The 17,920-nt window shown below is 30.4% G+C and overlaps 1 protein-coding gene across 2 annotated transcripts; it reads right to left on the bottom strand.

The window, feature by feature from the left end:
- Window positions 1–3,341: 3,341 nt before the first annotated feature.
- Window positions 3,342–17,055, bottom strand: LOC111613784 (bone morphogenetic protein 1-like). Of its 2 annotated transcripts, none has more exons than XM_023355135.1 (12): window positions 16,871–17,055; window positions 16,716–16,804; window positions 16,325–16,448; window positions 16,061–16,239; window positions 15,783–15,995; window positions 15,130–15,345; window positions 14,788–14,907; window positions 14,574–14,716; window positions 4,694–4,892; window positions 4,081–4,206; window positions 3,853–4,016; window positions 3,342–3,633 (listed from the first exon to the last, which is right to left on the bottom strand). In XM_023355135.1, the coding sequence occupies exons 1-12, from the start codon at window positions 17,005–17,007 to the stop codon at window positions 3,460–3,462; spliced, it is 1,884 nt and encodes a 627-aa protein (XP_023210903.1). In that variant the 5' UTR covers window positions 17,008–17,055; the 3' UTR covers window positions 3,342–3,459. The 2 variants fall into 2 exon arrangements, with proteins under 2 accessions (XP_023210903.1, XP_023210902.1); XM_023355134.1 differs by lacking the exons at window positions 3,342–3,633; window positions 3,853–4,016; window positions 4,081–4,206; window positions 4,694–4,892 and adding exons at window positions 12,947–13,238; window positions 13,458–13,621; window positions 13,686–13,811; window positions 14,299–14,497.
- Window positions 17,056–17,920: the final 865 nt, after the last annotated feature.

Below are 17,920 nucleotides of genomic sequence, written 5' to 3'. Positions count from 1 at the left end.
TATAAGCCCCTGAAATAATAAATTCCTATTACAAATATACTGAATTATTTATATTGTTATATTGACCAAATAATAATTTATTGGCCAAATGAATAATAATAATTTATATTGTTAATTTAAATAATAATTTATATTGTTAATTTGAATGTTTGAAATATGACATACGATAGGGGCGCCTCTAGTGTCCGTTATCAAACGGTTACGGGACAAACAGACGGACACCCGTTGAATGGGTTATATATATATAGATATATATATATATAGATAGATAGATTATACTCTAAATTTGTAATACTTATGCTGACACATCTGAATTTTATGATGGTAATAAGTAACGTTAATTCATCCTGTAAATTTGAGGTGTCCAAGAAACGTGTATTGTTTTCAAGGCCGACTTAGCATTAATTGTCAGCAGTGTCGCATTGTGAAAGCGTTAAGTTTATGATAAATCATAATTTAAAGCTTGTCGAATGATGTATGATGCTTTTTTTTATAGCTTGTGTTTTCTTTCTACAATTTGCAGTTGCAGTTATTGTAACAGATCTATTGTTATATAACTTATGTCTGTGCTAATCACAGATTAAAACACGCAAAGTATTTGTTTTACTGACAGTGTATAACTCTTTTTACTATCACGAATATAGTATAGTAAAGCAATAACTATTTTTATAGTTACCATTGCTCTACCAAACATGGTACTAAAATAAATAGTAATTACAATCAGAGGCAAAGTTATAAATAAAAAAATATCTATATCGATACAAACAAATACAGAACATAAAAAGATAAACAATGCTTAAAAAGCATTAAAATTAAATAATAAAATGTATTGTCGATATATTATCCATGATTTAAATACCGTTTTCCATTGTTAGATGAATAGAACATATATCAACAAATTAACATGAAATAGAGAAATTACACTAGTTGCCGTATCAGAATTCTGACGTAATACACTAACGAACGTCAGTTCGTCACAAAGGATATATACGTCACTTTGTTAGACGAAGAAAAACTCAGCTACGGTATCACGGGTGGCTTTTGAGCTGATATGATGTCATGGGAGACTTTCTCGATAATCTGACGTTCAACATCGTAAAATATTACTGTAGGTTATTTGAAATAAGACTTTACAGAAATTAGTTTCTAACTAATTTTACTGTAAGACAAAGAATACGAATGCAAAACGAAGAATAACATGCTTTTTTAAATCTACCTGTCTAACTTTATTCACGAAATTAAGGAAAGGCGGACAGGTAATAGATAACAGTGGGAATTTATAGGTCAATAAATGCATTAACATCTTCCTGTTACGATAAGAGTGTTCATTAATGTTGTTACGTTACGTTGAGTAAAGTGTGATATTTCACATTGAAAGTAACTTGGTTAAGTATGCAGGAAGTGACGTTTCTTCAATGGATATGTTTATAAGAGTGTGATAACATTTATAAAGGAAGCAATTAGTTGTAAAAATCAAAGTTATTAATTCCTAACAACGAGCATTATTTCTGTTAAGAAACAAGTTTTATTGACAAAAACCTATAAATAGTACTATGTTCATCGATATTAAGGTTGTTTGAACAATAGCGATTGTAGAAAAAAAGGTTAGTTTAGGGTCAAATGCTGGTTGAGAATTAATTTTTAAATAATTTCAATAAAAGTTATAAAAGATCAAGAAAAATGATTTTTTTTTACTTTTTTCGCCCTATAGGCATAAAGAAAGCCACTTATGAAGATTATTATGTGTTCGGACCTTCTCACAGTAGGGCGACCGAGTGTTGCGAGGCGAATTACCACCTGCAAAATTCCTGGGGCTTTTCTCGTGTTTCGGGGTAATTTCACATTTTATTTTTGTTGTATTTCTTATATTGTACCTCATAAAATTCAAATTTCACTCTATCGCTCTTTCTCGCATGTTAGTAAACGTCCACTAACATGGACGTCTACTAGGATTACTAGTAGACTTATTATACGGATGACGTTTCTGATTAGCAAAGACAAGCATCTTTGTCAAAAGTCAAAACAAAATGTCTTTATTTTTATCTGGATTTTAATAATACCATGTTTTTGTCAAGTTTTGCTTATAGAAACAAACTCTGCGTTGGTAATCTTATCAATTTTTTTACACGCTCTTAAATACCATAATTTTGCCTTAAATATGCTTTTTCCCCCTCCTTCTGCTGTTTGCATCTTCCACTTCAGCACAATTTCGGCTGTACATCATTTAAATTAAAATATTAATTCTTAAATATTAAACAGGTAAATATAACCATATTTCGTTTTGACTTTTATATAAGATCTCTCTTGCTAATCAAAAACTTCACCAATATAATAAGTTTTATTAATAAACAAGGTTAAAGTAAACAATATGTACACAAAAACCTTTTTATTATGAGTATTATTACGAATTGTTAATTTTAAAGCATAGGACAATAAATAATTGCTATGTGTTATTTAAAACTATTATTATCTATTGTCAATATTGAATTAACTTAAGTAATCAGATGAGAATTAATGACAAATGGTATAATGTCATTAAGAACCATAAAAGGTATTGCTAATATAAAGTTGGGTAGAGAAACACAATAGCCTTCGTCTCTGTTTATTGAAGATAATAAAGGTGTGATAAAATCATGTTTTTAGTAAAAAGTTTTTACTCATTGTTATATCTGTTTCATTTTAATTAATAATATTTTAAATAGTTTACAAATTAGGACCCATCAATAGTTAAACGCTTGTCTTCTATTTATTATAGATTCGTTTTTTTTTATTTAACTGGATTTACTTCGTATTTTATTGTTGGAGATCTTAAGTATTCGAATATTTTTCTGTGTTCCAGTTGATGCATCATTTCAAATACGGTATCTTATCAAATAAAACCAGGGCATTGATAATTAAAGCATTACTTTATATTATACAAACATAATACATTTCGAAAAGTTGTAAGTATAGTGGTAGTCCATTGTTTTTAGTGAGACTACAATTAAAATCACCGAAAATTGTCAACTAGTTGTAGTCAATGATTCAAAATAAAAGAATCTATAGTAAATTGACATATTATATTATTAAAAAGTATAATTTACAGAGCAATTAATTCATTTTGCTGTTGGGTAACCTGTTAACCTATTGTCCAACAAAATAAATAAAGCATAGCTAAATCTCTATTATTCAAATTAAGTTTAATTAATTTTCTAGTTATTAAACAAAAAGTATAATTTATTTAATATTTAAAAACAACAACAATATTCATGCTGAAATCATTTATTTAGAATATTTCAATTTACAAATGTTTAAGATTGACATAAAGCAAACAAAATTATCATTTTGATTATAGTTTAACAATTAATACTAAAATAACATAAAATAAAAATCATACAGAATAATTATTATTAAAATATTACAAATTGGATACGAGTCTGAAGCTTCTATTTATATTACAATATTACAAGAAAAAATCGCTTAGAGTGGTTCCAGGAGTATTTGAAATCCCGTTTTGTCGGTGTTTTCCTTCGAAATAAATCGGACTTGCACACCAGATGCATGCGATAGTTTAAGACCATAGTTTACTCCCGAACCACAATATACCTTTTTACTATTTTGTGTTTGAACAATTATTTCATCCAAGCAATTATCCTGTTAATTTAAAAGCATTTATTATTAAATATTTGGGTACGTATGGTAAAACAATGCTCGTATTAGAATCATTACAGTAGAATCTATTATCGTTAGCATCGAAACAGTAAATCCATTGCGTACAGTAAAACCATACACCCAATGAACGTTCTAGTTATTGGGCCATGGTCTCATCTATACAGCAAAATCAAAAAAAGTATATTTTATATTAGTTCATACCTTTGATCCATTAATATCCACATTAAAGATGGTCATACGGAAGTTATTTTCGAGAATATCCCAAGTGCACTCTATATTACTTGGATAAGGATTTGGATACGAAGGACTCTCAATCACGATTCTCTCGCCCTTCTGTACGGTTCCTCCACAAGAATTGAGGAATTCTGAAAGGTAAAATATTGTTAAAAGTACTTTCAGAAATTTTTCTGCGCTTAAAAATTTACTTACTTTCGCAGTTGTTTGTACGATTAACCCAAATGCGATCCGGTGAACATTCGCAGCGGTAACTTCCAATTGTATTTACACAAATATCGTTACATCCACCTCGATCTGGCAATTGGCATTCGTCGATATCTGCGAAGTTCTGGTATTAGAAAAATGTTATACAATGCTAAATATTTTTGAATATATAATATATATTTTCTAATAGGACATCCTTGCAACTTCCAAACATTCCACTATTTTGAAAATTTAGTTGTTACTTGCTATTGCTGACTTTCTATGTATGAATAAATAACATTAAAAATGTGTAGTAAACAATGTGTTTATTGCACTTGCACCTTCTGCAGTAAGGTTTAGTGCAAATTATTACAAATAGACTTAATTTCTTTTTAGTGGTTGCAGGTGCATAAATACTAAATAAAGACTAGAAACCTGTCTAAAACTACGAATATTGTTTACAACAGAAATATATCAGTAAACTTACACAATTGTCAAATATCTTTTTAGTAAATAATATAAAATAAATTTAGCTATTATTTAGCGAATTCTAATTAACAAGGGATATTTCTAATTTGAACTTCCAACTAAAATTAACTCTAGATTTTTAAATTATTTATACCTTCTATAAAATTGGCTGAAAATTTATTTTTCTTATTTTTGTTTTTCGATACGTAAGTGACAGTTAGCTTGTTGTTGGTTGATACGATAACATCGGGCACTTTATTACCACAGACTTTATCCAAGATTACTTTACCGGAATCGATGTCGCCATCAATAACTTCGATGTAGTCAGACTGGCAATCTTCGTCGTCATTAATCTATTAAAAAGAATTTCTTGTTAAATCCTCTTAAATGTACACGGGAGATCAATTTCTAAATGATATTTTCGCTTACGTTAAATGTCTCAAAACTTAAAACGACATGGCCTATGGGAACAGCCAGCACCCATTGACATATGGAATCGTATGGATAAGGATGGTCGTAGTTCGGATTTTGCAATCTGCCGTAATCTCCTTCAATGGTTCCGTTGCAAACAACTACAATTAAAATGAGTTATGATTTTATTAAACCATGTAGAGTGAATTATTAAATCACGTTATACGTCTACCTCTGTACACTAGAGAGAACTCTTCAGTTTTATAATTTGGGAAAGACTTGTAAGTGATCAAAAGATTGTTTCTTTCAGTTTTATAGTAAGTTCTCTTCTCTCTAATTCCACAAACACGATCTAATATTAAATAACATAAAACAACTTAGGTAATAAGTAATGATGAGTAACGTGTTTTAATTTAAATAGCTGTTAGTATTTTACGAGTAAATGTATAAAAACACAAAAGCTAAAATATTTTCACGTTTCCGCCATGTTTAATTATCAGGAAACGGCTGATTGAACAGTGAAGACATTTTAGTTGTTAAATTCTAAAATATCATAATAAAGACTGATATCAGCCTATATGTATACGTGTGGAGAAATCAATTATAGTTTTTTATAACACAAAATTTATATTATACTACAATGTTATTTAAATAATTTGTCTTAATAAGAATTGTATATTAATTAATAAATATAATATTTGGGGTGGTAAAAAGAAGCCTTCTTATAGAATTTTAGACATAAATCTTCTAATCGTGTGAAAAACGTTATTTTCTCGAATATTTAAATGTCATCAAGAATTAAACACTTGTACATATAAAGTTACCTATTACAGGTGATTTGGACGTGTATCCATCTTGAAGTAGCAAGTAGTTGGAGGAACATCCATCGCTTTCGGGTATGTCAACCTTCTCGACATAAAACTCTATAAATTCTCCCGGATCTCTTTTTATAAACCATTGACAAGAACCTTTACGTGATGTCAGACTGTTTGCAGACATGTCTATTTTATCCATTTTCTTTCTTAGTTTAACGTAACAATCTGTTAATAAAATTAAATTTATTCATCTTTGTGAATCTTCTCGCTTGTTCTCTGGAGGAATGCTTCCAGATACAGCTCAAGTTTGGCTGATTGCACAGACTTATCACAGCTTTTAGGTTAAGTGATGATACTGAATCAGCGAAGAATTTAAAAATACACGCTTTGTTCGTATTGAAAATATATTCTGGACTCATAGTTCCTGATTTGTGAAAACTGTAGGTATAGATAAATTCATTGTGTACAATAAACTTTTTACTTTTATGTTGTTGCATTTTCACTTTTATCAAAGAGTGTATTTTCAACTTCATCTCTGACTTCGTATCGTCACTTAACCTACAAAGTGGAAAAGTCTGTGCAATCAGCTGAATTTGAGCTACATCACGAGGTAATTTTTACTTTTTCTTTACCAGAATAAACATTAAAAGTAGTATATTTACCTGGGCATTTATACAGTTTATTTGCAGCAGCGATATCTGTTTTACTTAGTTTCTTGTTGGGTTTCTTTAATGATATACTTTTATTTAACGCTTTCATACCTTCCTTTCCAGAACTAGTGAATGACGAGTAATGCATGATGCTGTTGAAATCGTAGGAAAATCCTAGAGTGTCCGCTTCATCGCTACTTATTTTCCTAAACTGATATTTTCTTTCTGCAAGAAAAAAGTAAATAAACAAAAGCATTCTTCCAACTTTTATGTACCATAAATGAACTTACTTTCTTCTATATTTTCATATAAAACTTTGATAAAGTTATCACGATCCGGACGACTTTGTTCGTGATAAAATCCCATTGTGTGCGCCATTTCGTGCAATATTGTCGAAACCCAAGTACATTGTTTTTCGTGTAAAATAATGGGTTGTTTTTCCTTTATTTTTCCTAAATTTGAGCAGCAACTGAAATCATCAACAAAGAATTGATATTTCTTAAAACTTGATCCGTGTCTTGTCGCAAAAAAATTAAAAATCGGCAATTTCTTACCCACAGTCACCGACGTTTGTAAATGTTACGCGAAATTTATGAATGGGTTCTGCCGGCACAAANCATATAATATATTTTATTATTTAATTTTAATGTTTTTAAGCATTGATTGTTTCTCTTCATATATTATCTGTTCATCGATATAGATATTTTTCCATTTATAACTTTGTCTCTGATTATAATTACTATTTACTTTAGTACCATGTTTGGTAGAGCAATGGTAACTATAAAAATAGTTATTGCTTTACTATACTACATCCATGATAGTAAAAGAGAGTTAGTATTTGTTTTACTGACAGTCTATATGTGTGTCTTTATCTGCGATTAGCACAGACATAAGTTATGCAACAATAGATCTGTTACAGGCAACGGCGTCTGCAAATTGTAGAAAAATGAAGGACACAAGCTATAAAAGCATCATACATCATTGGACAAGCTTTAAATTATGATTTACCATAAACTGAACGCTTTCACAATGCGACACTGCTGACAATTCGTGCTAAATCGACCTTGAAAACAATACACGTTTCTTGAACACTTCAAATGTACAATATGAATAAACGTTACTTAACACCCTCATAAAATTGAGCAATGTTACCAAAGGGAAATTTTAAAATAGAAATAATTGACATAGATGCATCCCATGGTAAAACTTTTTATTTTTAGAAGCATATCTTCTTCCTAGGTTATAAAATGTGTTATTATATGGTGCCAAAATGCCAAATAACGTGTCTCTTTGCAAGAACTTCCTCCATACCATCTTTCCTCCATGCCATAACTTCGTCCATCCATAGCCATGGTGAGAGGAAACGCCTAGAAATTGAACAAACTTACCGACGTCAGTATATCGTCTCAAATTACGATGTATCGTAAAAAACTTACGATCGTCTCAAATTACGAGTAGTTTACTAAGGAAAAGCTAAGAATATTAAGTAATGAAAACATTACTGCATTAATAAAGTGATTTGCTGAAGACAAATCTGAATAAACCGAACTAACTTCATCACACACCAGAAGGAGTCCTGTCAAGCAATCACTGTATACGAGGTAAAATTTTTTGCAAACAAATAAAGAACTTTGCTGGAGAAACAAATTGATTCTTCGAAGTTTCTTATAGATTCTTCGAAAAACGTTTTACAGCTGGAACATATCGTTTCTTTAAATTCAGGAAACCATTCTAAACACACTGCACATCTTTTTAAAATAACTTCATCCCAGTGCAACGTATCACTGTCTTCTGCTTCAACTAAATAAAGACAACATTAATAATTTATTCACGTCTAACATTCTGCATAATTACAAAACTTAATTATCTCAAAACTGCTGCCTGATTCTTATTCCGTGATTATAAAACAAGGCCAAGACCTAAAAGCAGAGCTGAAAAGAAATAAAATATATAACTTTCAAGAAACGATCTTTCATTAAAATATAGCATTATTTAATAATTCTAATTAAAAACTTACTAAACAATTTAAAATCGAAGACCTAAACTCGATTTTAATCAAATTAAAACTCCACTTTCTCTGCTTTTTATAGAGGTACTAGTAGCTCGGGACGCCCCCTAATGAGCTTCCTTTGGAAATTTCCATGAGACACGGTTCCTTTGACTATTTGTTTTTATCAATACGCTCTACAGCTCTGTTAAGGTCTCAATCGCATCATACAAATCTAGATTTCTACTTAATAAACATTCTATAAAACTTTAAAATAGTTTAATTTGTTTATTTACCTTCGCTTGTAATCCTGGATTTCAAATGTATCCGCCATTTTTTCAACAAATTTCCCGTGAGTCATTGCGCGACGTTCACTGAGTCAAGGGATGTTGTAAAAGTGCGGCGAAATGTTAATCAAGGCATATAATAAGGCAAGGCAAGGCATATAATAATTATTTATACCAATCCCTGGTATAAATAATAAATTCCTATTACAAATATTTACAAATTTCCATGAGGCACGGTTCCTTTGACTTTTTTGTTCCTATCAGTATGCTCTACAGTTCAGTTAAAGTCCCAATGGTAAGATTTACCCTCCGAATGGCAACCCTCCAAAATGTAGCCCCTGTGGGCGAACAATAAAGTCAAAGGAACCATGCCCCTACTCGCGACCCTTCGCGAGATATAAGCTCGTGAAAATTCGCCTACGACATTTCCGGTCACGTGACATCGTGGTCAAAAAGGAGCCTACTGAGCGAAAAAAAATTAACGAGCGCTCGTCCACACTCGAGGGGGGGTGGCCGAACCGCTCATTCGCACGGTAAATTCTGGCAAACAGGCGGTCACGTGACCCGTAGAATAATTTTCGGAGGGCTATATTTCGGGAAGGGTTGCGCGTACGGGGATGGTTCATTAGACATTTATTTTTCGCACACAGGGGGGTCGCCATTCCCTTTATTCGGAGGGTAAGTCTTACCGTTCCAATCGCGTCATACGGATCTATATTTCTATCTATTAAACATTCTATAAAACTTTAAAATAGTTTAATTTGTTTATTTACCTTCGCTTGTAAACCTCGATTTTACCTTATATTATCTTAACTATTTCAAACCTTATCGTCTTACGTAGTGATTCAAACCTATCTGGTTTTTCGTTACTCGTCCCCTAGTTAACATTACATGCATTCCGCGACAATAATAAATTCCCATTAAAATATAATGAATTATTTATATTGTTATATTGACCAAATAATAATTTATTGGCCAAATGAATAATAATAATTTATATTGTTAATTTAAATAATAATTTATATTGTTAATTTAAATAATAATTTATATTGTTAATTTGAATGTTTGAAATATGACATACGATAGGGGCGCCTCTAGTGTCCGTTATCAAACGGTTACGGGACAAACAGACGGACACCCGTTGAATGGGTTATATATATATAGATATATATATATATAGATAGATAGATTATACTCTAAATTTGTAATACTTATGCTGACACATCTGAATTTTATGATGGTAATAAGTAACGTTAATTCATCCTGTAAATTTGAGGTGTCCAAGAAACGTGTATTGTTTTCAAGGCCGACTTAGCATTAATTGTCAGCAGTGTCGCATTGTGAAAGCGTTAAGTTTATGATAAATCATAATTTAAAGCTTGTCGAATGATGTATGATGCTTTTTTTTATAGCTTGTGTTTTCTTTCTACAATTTGCAGTTGCAGTTATTGTAACAGATCTATTGTTATATAACTTATGTCTGTGCTAATCACAGATTAAAACACGCAAAGTATTTGTTTTACTGACAGTGTATAACTCTTTTTACTATCACGAATATAGTATAGTAAAGCAATAACTATTTTTATAGTTACCATTGCTCTACCAAACATGGTACTAAAATAAATAGTAATTACAATCAGAGGCAAAGTTATAAATAAAAAAATATCTATATCGATACAAACAAATACAGAACATAAAAAGATAAACAATGCTTAAAAAGCATTAAAATTAAATAATAAAATGTATTGTCGATATATTATCCATGATTTAAATACCGTTTTCCATTGTTAGATGAATAGAACATATATCAACAAATTAACATGAAATAGAGAAATTACACTAGTTGCCGTATCAGAATTCTGACGTAATACACTAACGAACGTCAGTTCGTCACAAAGGATATATACGTCACTTTGTTAGACGAAGAAAAACTCAGCTACGGTATCACGGGTGGCTTTTGAGCTGATATGATGTCATGGGAGACTTTCTCGATAATCTGACGTTCAACATCGTAAAATATTACTGTAGGTTATTTGAAATAAGACTTTACAGAAATTAGTTTCTAACTAATTTTACTGTAAGACAAAGAATACGAATGCAAAACGAAGAATAACATGCTTTTTTAAATCTACCTGTCTAACTTTATTCACGAAATTAAGGAAAGGCGGACAGGTAATAGATAACAGTGGGAATTTATAGGTCAATAAATGCATTAACATCTTCCTGTTACGATAAGAGTGTTCATTAATGTTGTTACGTTACGTTGAGTAAAGTGTGATATTTCACATTGAAAGTAACTTGGTTAAGTATGCAGGAAGTGACGTTTCTTCAATGGATATGTTTATAAGAGTGTGATAACATTTATAAAGGAAGCAATTAGTTGTAAAAATCAAAGTTATTAATTCCTAACAACGAGCATTATTTCTGTTAAGAAACAAGTTTTATTGACAAAAACCTATAAATAGTACTATGTTCATCGATATTAAGGTTGTTTGAACAATAGCGATTGTAGAAAAAAAGGTTAGTTTAGGGTCAAATGCTGGTTGAGAATTAATTTTTAAATAATTTCAATAAAAGTTATAAAAGATCAAGAAAAATGATTTTTTTTTACTTTTTTCGCCCTATAGGCATAAAGAAAGCCACTTATGAAGATTATTATGTGTTCGGACCTTCTCACAGTAGGGCGACCGAGTGTTGCGAGGCGAATTACCACCTGCAAAATTCCTGGGGCTTTTCTCGTGTTTCGGGGTAATTTCACATTTTATTTTTGTTGTATTTCTTATATTGTACCTCATAAAATTCAAATTTCACTCTATCGCTCTTTCTCGCATGTTAGTAAACGTCCACTAACATGGACGTCTACTAGGATTACTAGTAGACTTATTATACGGATGACGTTTCTGATTAGCAAAGACAAGCATCTTTGTCAAAAGTCAAAACAAAATGTCTTTATTTTTATCTGGATTTTAATAATACCATGTTTTTGTCAAGTTTTGCTTATAGAAACAAACTCTGCGTTGGTAATCTTATCAATTTTTTTACACGCTCTTAAATACCATAATTTTGCCTTAAATATGCTTTTTCCCCCTCCTTCTGCTGTTTGCATCTTCCACTTCAGCACAATTTCGGCTGTACATCATTTAAATTAAAATATTAATTCTTAAATATTAAACAGGTAAATATAACCATATTTCGTTTTGACTTTTATATAAGATCTCTCTTGCTAATCAAAAACTTCACCAATATAATAAGTTTTATTAATAAACAAGGTTAAAGTAAACAATATGTACACAAAAACCTTTTTATTATGAGTATTATTACGAATTGTTAATTTTAAAGCATAGGACAATAAATAATTGCTATGTGTTATTTAAAACTATTATTATCTATTGTCAATATTGAATTAACTTAAGTAATCAGATGAGAATTAATGACAAATGGTATAATGTCATTAAGAACCATAAAAGGTATTGCTAATATAAAGTTGGGTAGAGAAACACAATAGCCTTCGTCTCTGTTTATTGAAGATAATAAAGGTGTGATAAAATCATGTTTTTAGTAAAAAGTTTTTACTCATTGTTATATCTGTTTCATTTTAATTAATAATATTTTAAATAGTTTACAAATTAGGACCCATCAATAGTTAAACGCTTGTCTTCTATTTATTATAGATTCGTTTTTTTTTATTTAACTGGATTTACTTCGTATTTTATTGTTGGAGATCTTAAGTATTCGAATATTTTTCTGTGTTCCAGTTGATGCATCATTTCAAATACGGTATCTTATCAAATAAAACCAGGGCATTGATAATTAAAGCATTACTTTATATTATACAAACATAATACATTTCGAAAAGTTGTAAGTATAGTGGTAGTCCATTGTTTTTAGTGAGACTACAATTAAAATCACCGAAAATTGTCAACTAGTTGTAGTCAATGATTCAAAATAAAAGAATCTATAGTAAATTGACATATTATATTATTAAAAAGTATAATTTACAGAGCAATTAATTCATTTTGCTGTTGGGTAACCTGTTAACCTATTGTCCAACAAAATAAATAAAGCATAGCTAAATCTCTATTATTCAAATTAAGTTTAATTAATTTTCTAGTTATTAAACAAAAAGTATAATTTATTTAATATTTAAAAACAACAACAATATTCATGCTGAAATCATTTATTTAGAATATTTCAATTTACAAATGTTTAAGATTGACATAAAGCAAACAAAATTATCATTTTGATTATAGTTTAACAATTAATACTAAAATAACATAAAATAAAAATCATACAGAATAATTATTATTAAAATATTACAAATTGGATACGAGTCTGAAGCTTCTATTTATATTACAATATTACAAGAAAAAATCGCTTAGAGTGGTTCCAGGAGTATTTGAAATCCCGTTTTGTCGGTGTTTTCCTTCGAAATAAATCGGACTTGCACACCAGATGCATGCGATAGTTTAAGACCATAGTTTACTCCCGAACCACAATATACCTTTTTACTATTTTGTGTTTGAACAATTATTTCATCCAAGCAATTATCCTGTTAATTTAAAAGCATTTATTATTAAATATTTGGGTACGTATGGTAAAACAATGCTCGTATTAGAATCATTACAGTAGAATCTATTATCGTTAGCATCGAAACAGTAAATCCATTGCGTACAGTAAAACCATACACCCAATGAACGTTCTAGTTATTGGGCCATGGTCTCATCTATACAGCAAAATCAAAAAAAGTATATTTTATATTAGTTCATACCTTTGATCCATTAATATCCACATTAAAGATGGTCATACGGAAGTTATTTTCGAGAATATCCCAAGTGCACTCTATATTACTTGGATAAGGATTTGGATACGAAGGACTCTCAATCACGATTCTCTCGCCCTTCTGTACGGTTCCTCCACAAGAATTGAGGAATTCTGAAAGGTAAAATATTGTTAAAAGTACTTTCAGAAATTTTTCTGCGCTTAAAAATTTACTTACTTTCGCAGTTGTTTGTACGATTAACCCAAATGCGATCCGGTGAACATTCGCAGCGGTAACTTCCAATTGTATTTACACAAATATCGTTACATCCACCTCGATCTGGCAATTGGCATTCGTCGATATCTGCGAAGTTCTGGTATTAGAAAAATGTTATACAATGCTAAATATTTTTGAATATATAATATATATTTTCTAATAGGACATCCTTGCAACTTCCAAACATTCCACTATTTTGAAAATTTAGTTGTTACTTGCTATTGCTGACTTTCTATGTATGAATAAATAACATTAAAAATGTGTAGTAAACAATGTGTTTATTGCACTTGCACCTTCTGCAGTAAGGTTTAGTGCAAATTATTACAAATAGACTTAATTTCTTTTTAGTGGTTGCAGGTGCATAAATACTAAATAAAGACTAGAAACCTGTCTAAAACTACGAATATTGTTTACAACAGAAATATATCAGTAAACTTACACAATTGTCAAATATCTTTTTACTAAATAATATAAAATAAATTTAGCTATTATTTAGCGAATTCTAATTAACAAGGGATATTTCTAATTTGAACTTCCAACTAAAATTAACTCTAGATTTTTAAATTATTTATACCTTCTATAAAATTGGCTGAAAATTTATTTTTCTTATTTTTGTTTTTCGATACGTAAGTGACAGTTAGCTTGTTGTTGGTTGATACGATAACATCGGGCACTTTATTACCACAGACTTTATCTAAGATTACTTTACCGGAATCGATGTCGCCATCAATAACTTCGATGTAGTCAGACTGGCAATTTTCATCGTCATTAATCTATTAAAAAGAATTTCTTGTTAAATCCTCTTAAATGTACACGGGAGATCAATTTCTAAATGATATTTTCGCTCACGTAAAACGTCTCAAAACTTAAAACGACATGGCCTATGGGAACAGCCAGCACCCATTGACATATGGAATCGTATGGATAAGGATGGTCGTAGTTCGGATTTTGCAATCTGCCGTAATCTCCTTTAATGGTTCCGTTGCAAACAACTACAATTAAAATCAGTTATGGTTTTATTAAACCATGTAGAGTGAAATATTAAATCACGTTATACGTCTACCTCTGTACACTAGAGAGAACTCTTCACTTTTATAATTTGGGAAAGACTTGTAAGTGATCAACAGATTGTTTCTTTCAGTTTTATAGTAAGTTCTCTTCTGTCTAATTCCACAAACACGATCTAATATTAAATAACATAAAACAACTTAGTCAATCTTAAAAGTGTAATAAATAATATTGGTATATTAATTAATAAATATATTATTTGGGGTGGTAAAAAGAAGCCTTGTTATAGAATATCTCGACGTAATATTTTTAATCGTGTGAAAAACGTTATTTCCTCGAATATTTAATTGTCATCAAGCTTCAAACACTTGTACTGTACATAAACATATAAAGTTACCTATTACAGGTGATTTGGACGTGTATCCATCTTGAAGTAGCAAGTAGTTGGAGGAACATCCATCGCTTTCGGGTATGTCAACCTTCTCGACATAAAACTCTATAAATTCTCCCGGATCTCTTTTTATAAACCATTGACAAGAACCTTTACGTGATGTCAGACTGTTTGCAGACATGTCTATTTTATCCATTTTCTTTTTTAGTTTAACGTAACAATCTGTTAATAAAATTAAATTTATTCATCTTTGTGAATCTTCTCGCTTGTTCTCTGGAGGAATGCTTCCAGATACAGCTCAAGTTTGGCTGATTGCACAGACTTATCACAGCTTTTAGGTTAAGTGATGATACTGAATCAGCGAAGAATTTAAAAATACACGCTTTGTTCGTATTGAAAATATATTCTGGACTCATAGTTCCTGATTTGTGAAAACTGTAGGTATAGATAAATTCATTGTGTACAATAAACTTTTTACTTTTATGTTGTTGCATTTTCACTTTTATCAAAGAGTGTATTTTCAACTTCATCTCTGACTTCGTATCGTCACTTAACCTACAAAGTGGAAAAGTCTGTGCAATCAGCTGAATTTGAGCTACATCACGAGGTAATTTTTACTTTTTCTTTACCAGAATAAACATTAAAAGTAGTATATTTACCTGGGCATTTATACAGTTTATTTGCAGCAGCGATATCTGTTTTACTTAGTTTCTTGTTGGGTTTCTTTAATGATATACTTTTATTTAACGCTTTCATACCTTCCTTTCCAGAACTAGTGAATGACGAGTAATGCATGATGCTGTTGAAATCGTAGGAAAATCCTAGAGTGTCCGCTTCATCGCTACTTATTTTCCTAAACTGATATTTTCTTTCTGCAAGAAAAAAGTAAATAAACAAAAGCATTCTTCCAACTTTTATGTACCATAAATGAACTTACTTTCTTCTATATTTTCATATAAAACTTTGATAAAGTTATCACGATCCGGACGACTTTGTTCGTGATAAAATCCCATTGTGTGCGCCATTTCGTGCAATATTGTCGAAACCCAAGTACATTGTTTTTCGTGTAAAATAATGGGTTGTTTTTCCTTTATTTTTCCTAAATTTGAGCAGCAACTGAAATCATCAACAAAGAATTGATATTTCTTAAAACTTGATCCGTGTCTTGTCGCAAAAAAATTAAAAATCGGCAATTTCTTACCCACAGTCACCGACGTTTGTAAATGTTACGCGAAATTTATGAATGGGTTCTGCCGGCACAAATTTTATACACGTTTTCGATTCCCATATATCCATTGCGTATAGGATAAACTTTATATAATTAGCTGTAAGATATACAAAATTAAATATGCGTAACGTAAAGTGACATTAACTCAGTTACTAAGATTCTTTTCGGTTAGAAAAACGAACGAATCGAACATACTTTTACTCTCGTTCTTAACTTTATTTAATCACTCACATGATCTACTACTTACAGAATATCAGGATAATTATTTAATTAAATTTTTATGGTTGTTCTTATACAATAAACAGTTTCATTTATCTAAATTATTTAAATCTGCACTGAAATCATAAAAATCTTAAAAACTCACCACTGAAATTTCCATTTATTTCGTAAGGTATAACGCCATCATCCCAAAGTTTATTCGGATCCGAAGTTGCAACTCTTTTCCAAATTTTACTAAAAAGTTGATAAAAGTTGAAATAAACTAATCAAAACATTGAAAGATTTGTAAAAAATATTTACCTTTTATGAAAATTTTCAGTATCTTTTTTCTGTTTAACATCCGAAAGACTCTTTGCAGAAGTGAAAACAATGGACAAAATCGTCAATACGAATAAACTAATTAATATCTTCATCGTGCGATTGAAGTGTTCGTTCATATTCACTCGTTACGAAGAGTAAAATGTGATGTTTGACGTTGAAAATTGCTGTCGATAAAAAGGTAGGAAGTGAAATTTCTCGGAAAACTTTGTTTATATGGAAATGATATACTTGCACAAAGGATGCAATTAGTAATAATTAGCTTCTTATCGCTCTTATGAGATATAAGTTCATTATAAAATTCACGGAATAATTTATAATCTGAATTTTGATCAAAAATATCTAAATTAAAAGTTATAGAAATATAGTAGATCCTTGCCACTACTTCTCGAGTACAGATATGAATTAAAAAAAAAAAAAAAAAAAAAGTTGTATTTAGTCGCGGGTTTGCATTACACTAACGGGTTGGCACGTGAGGTTTTCCGGGTTTTCTTGATGTGTTTAACATATAAACAGGAAACAGTTCCCCGTGAAAGTCCTCTCGTGAAACATCGCCCTTTGGCAAATCGCTAAAGGGATATGTTTCCCTATATCATTTCTCTGATCCAAATTCATTATAAAACCTCTGTAATAAACTAGTTTTAATTACGCTTTATATTTACTTCTGATAATTCTATAAAAGGACCTCACCTGTAATTTTTCTTACTCGGGGTTCCACTATAGTATTTGAAATTGAACGTGTCGCTAATAACTTTATCATTGACGTCACGAATCCTGTCATCAATGTGGTCAGGCTTTTATAATCCTTTAATTCTATTACTATTTGAAACATAAAAATCTTGACTTGTGTGATGTTTAGCGCCTATACATTATAGAACAGAGTGGCATGTTTCGTGACAAATGTTTTCCGTCTTAATCAGCTACATTTTATAAGAATATTAAGCAACTTTTAACTCCCCTGTAGATCAATGCCTTTAAATTTAAGTTAGTATTTAAACTTAGGTGAATGAAAGTGTGGTTCCATAAATATTT

Source organism: Centruroides sculpturatus, unplaced genomic scaffold (assembly GCF_000671375.1).
Source record: "Centruroides sculpturatus isolate CEXI.00-Female unplaced genomic scaffold, Cexi_2.0 scaffold2006, whole genome shotgun sequence".
Taxonomy (NCBI): Eukaryota; Metazoa; Arthropoda; class Arachnida; order Scorpiones; family Buthidae; genus Centruroides; species Centruroides sculpturatus.
This window is presented reverse-complemented; position numbering and strand designations above follow the sequence as displayed.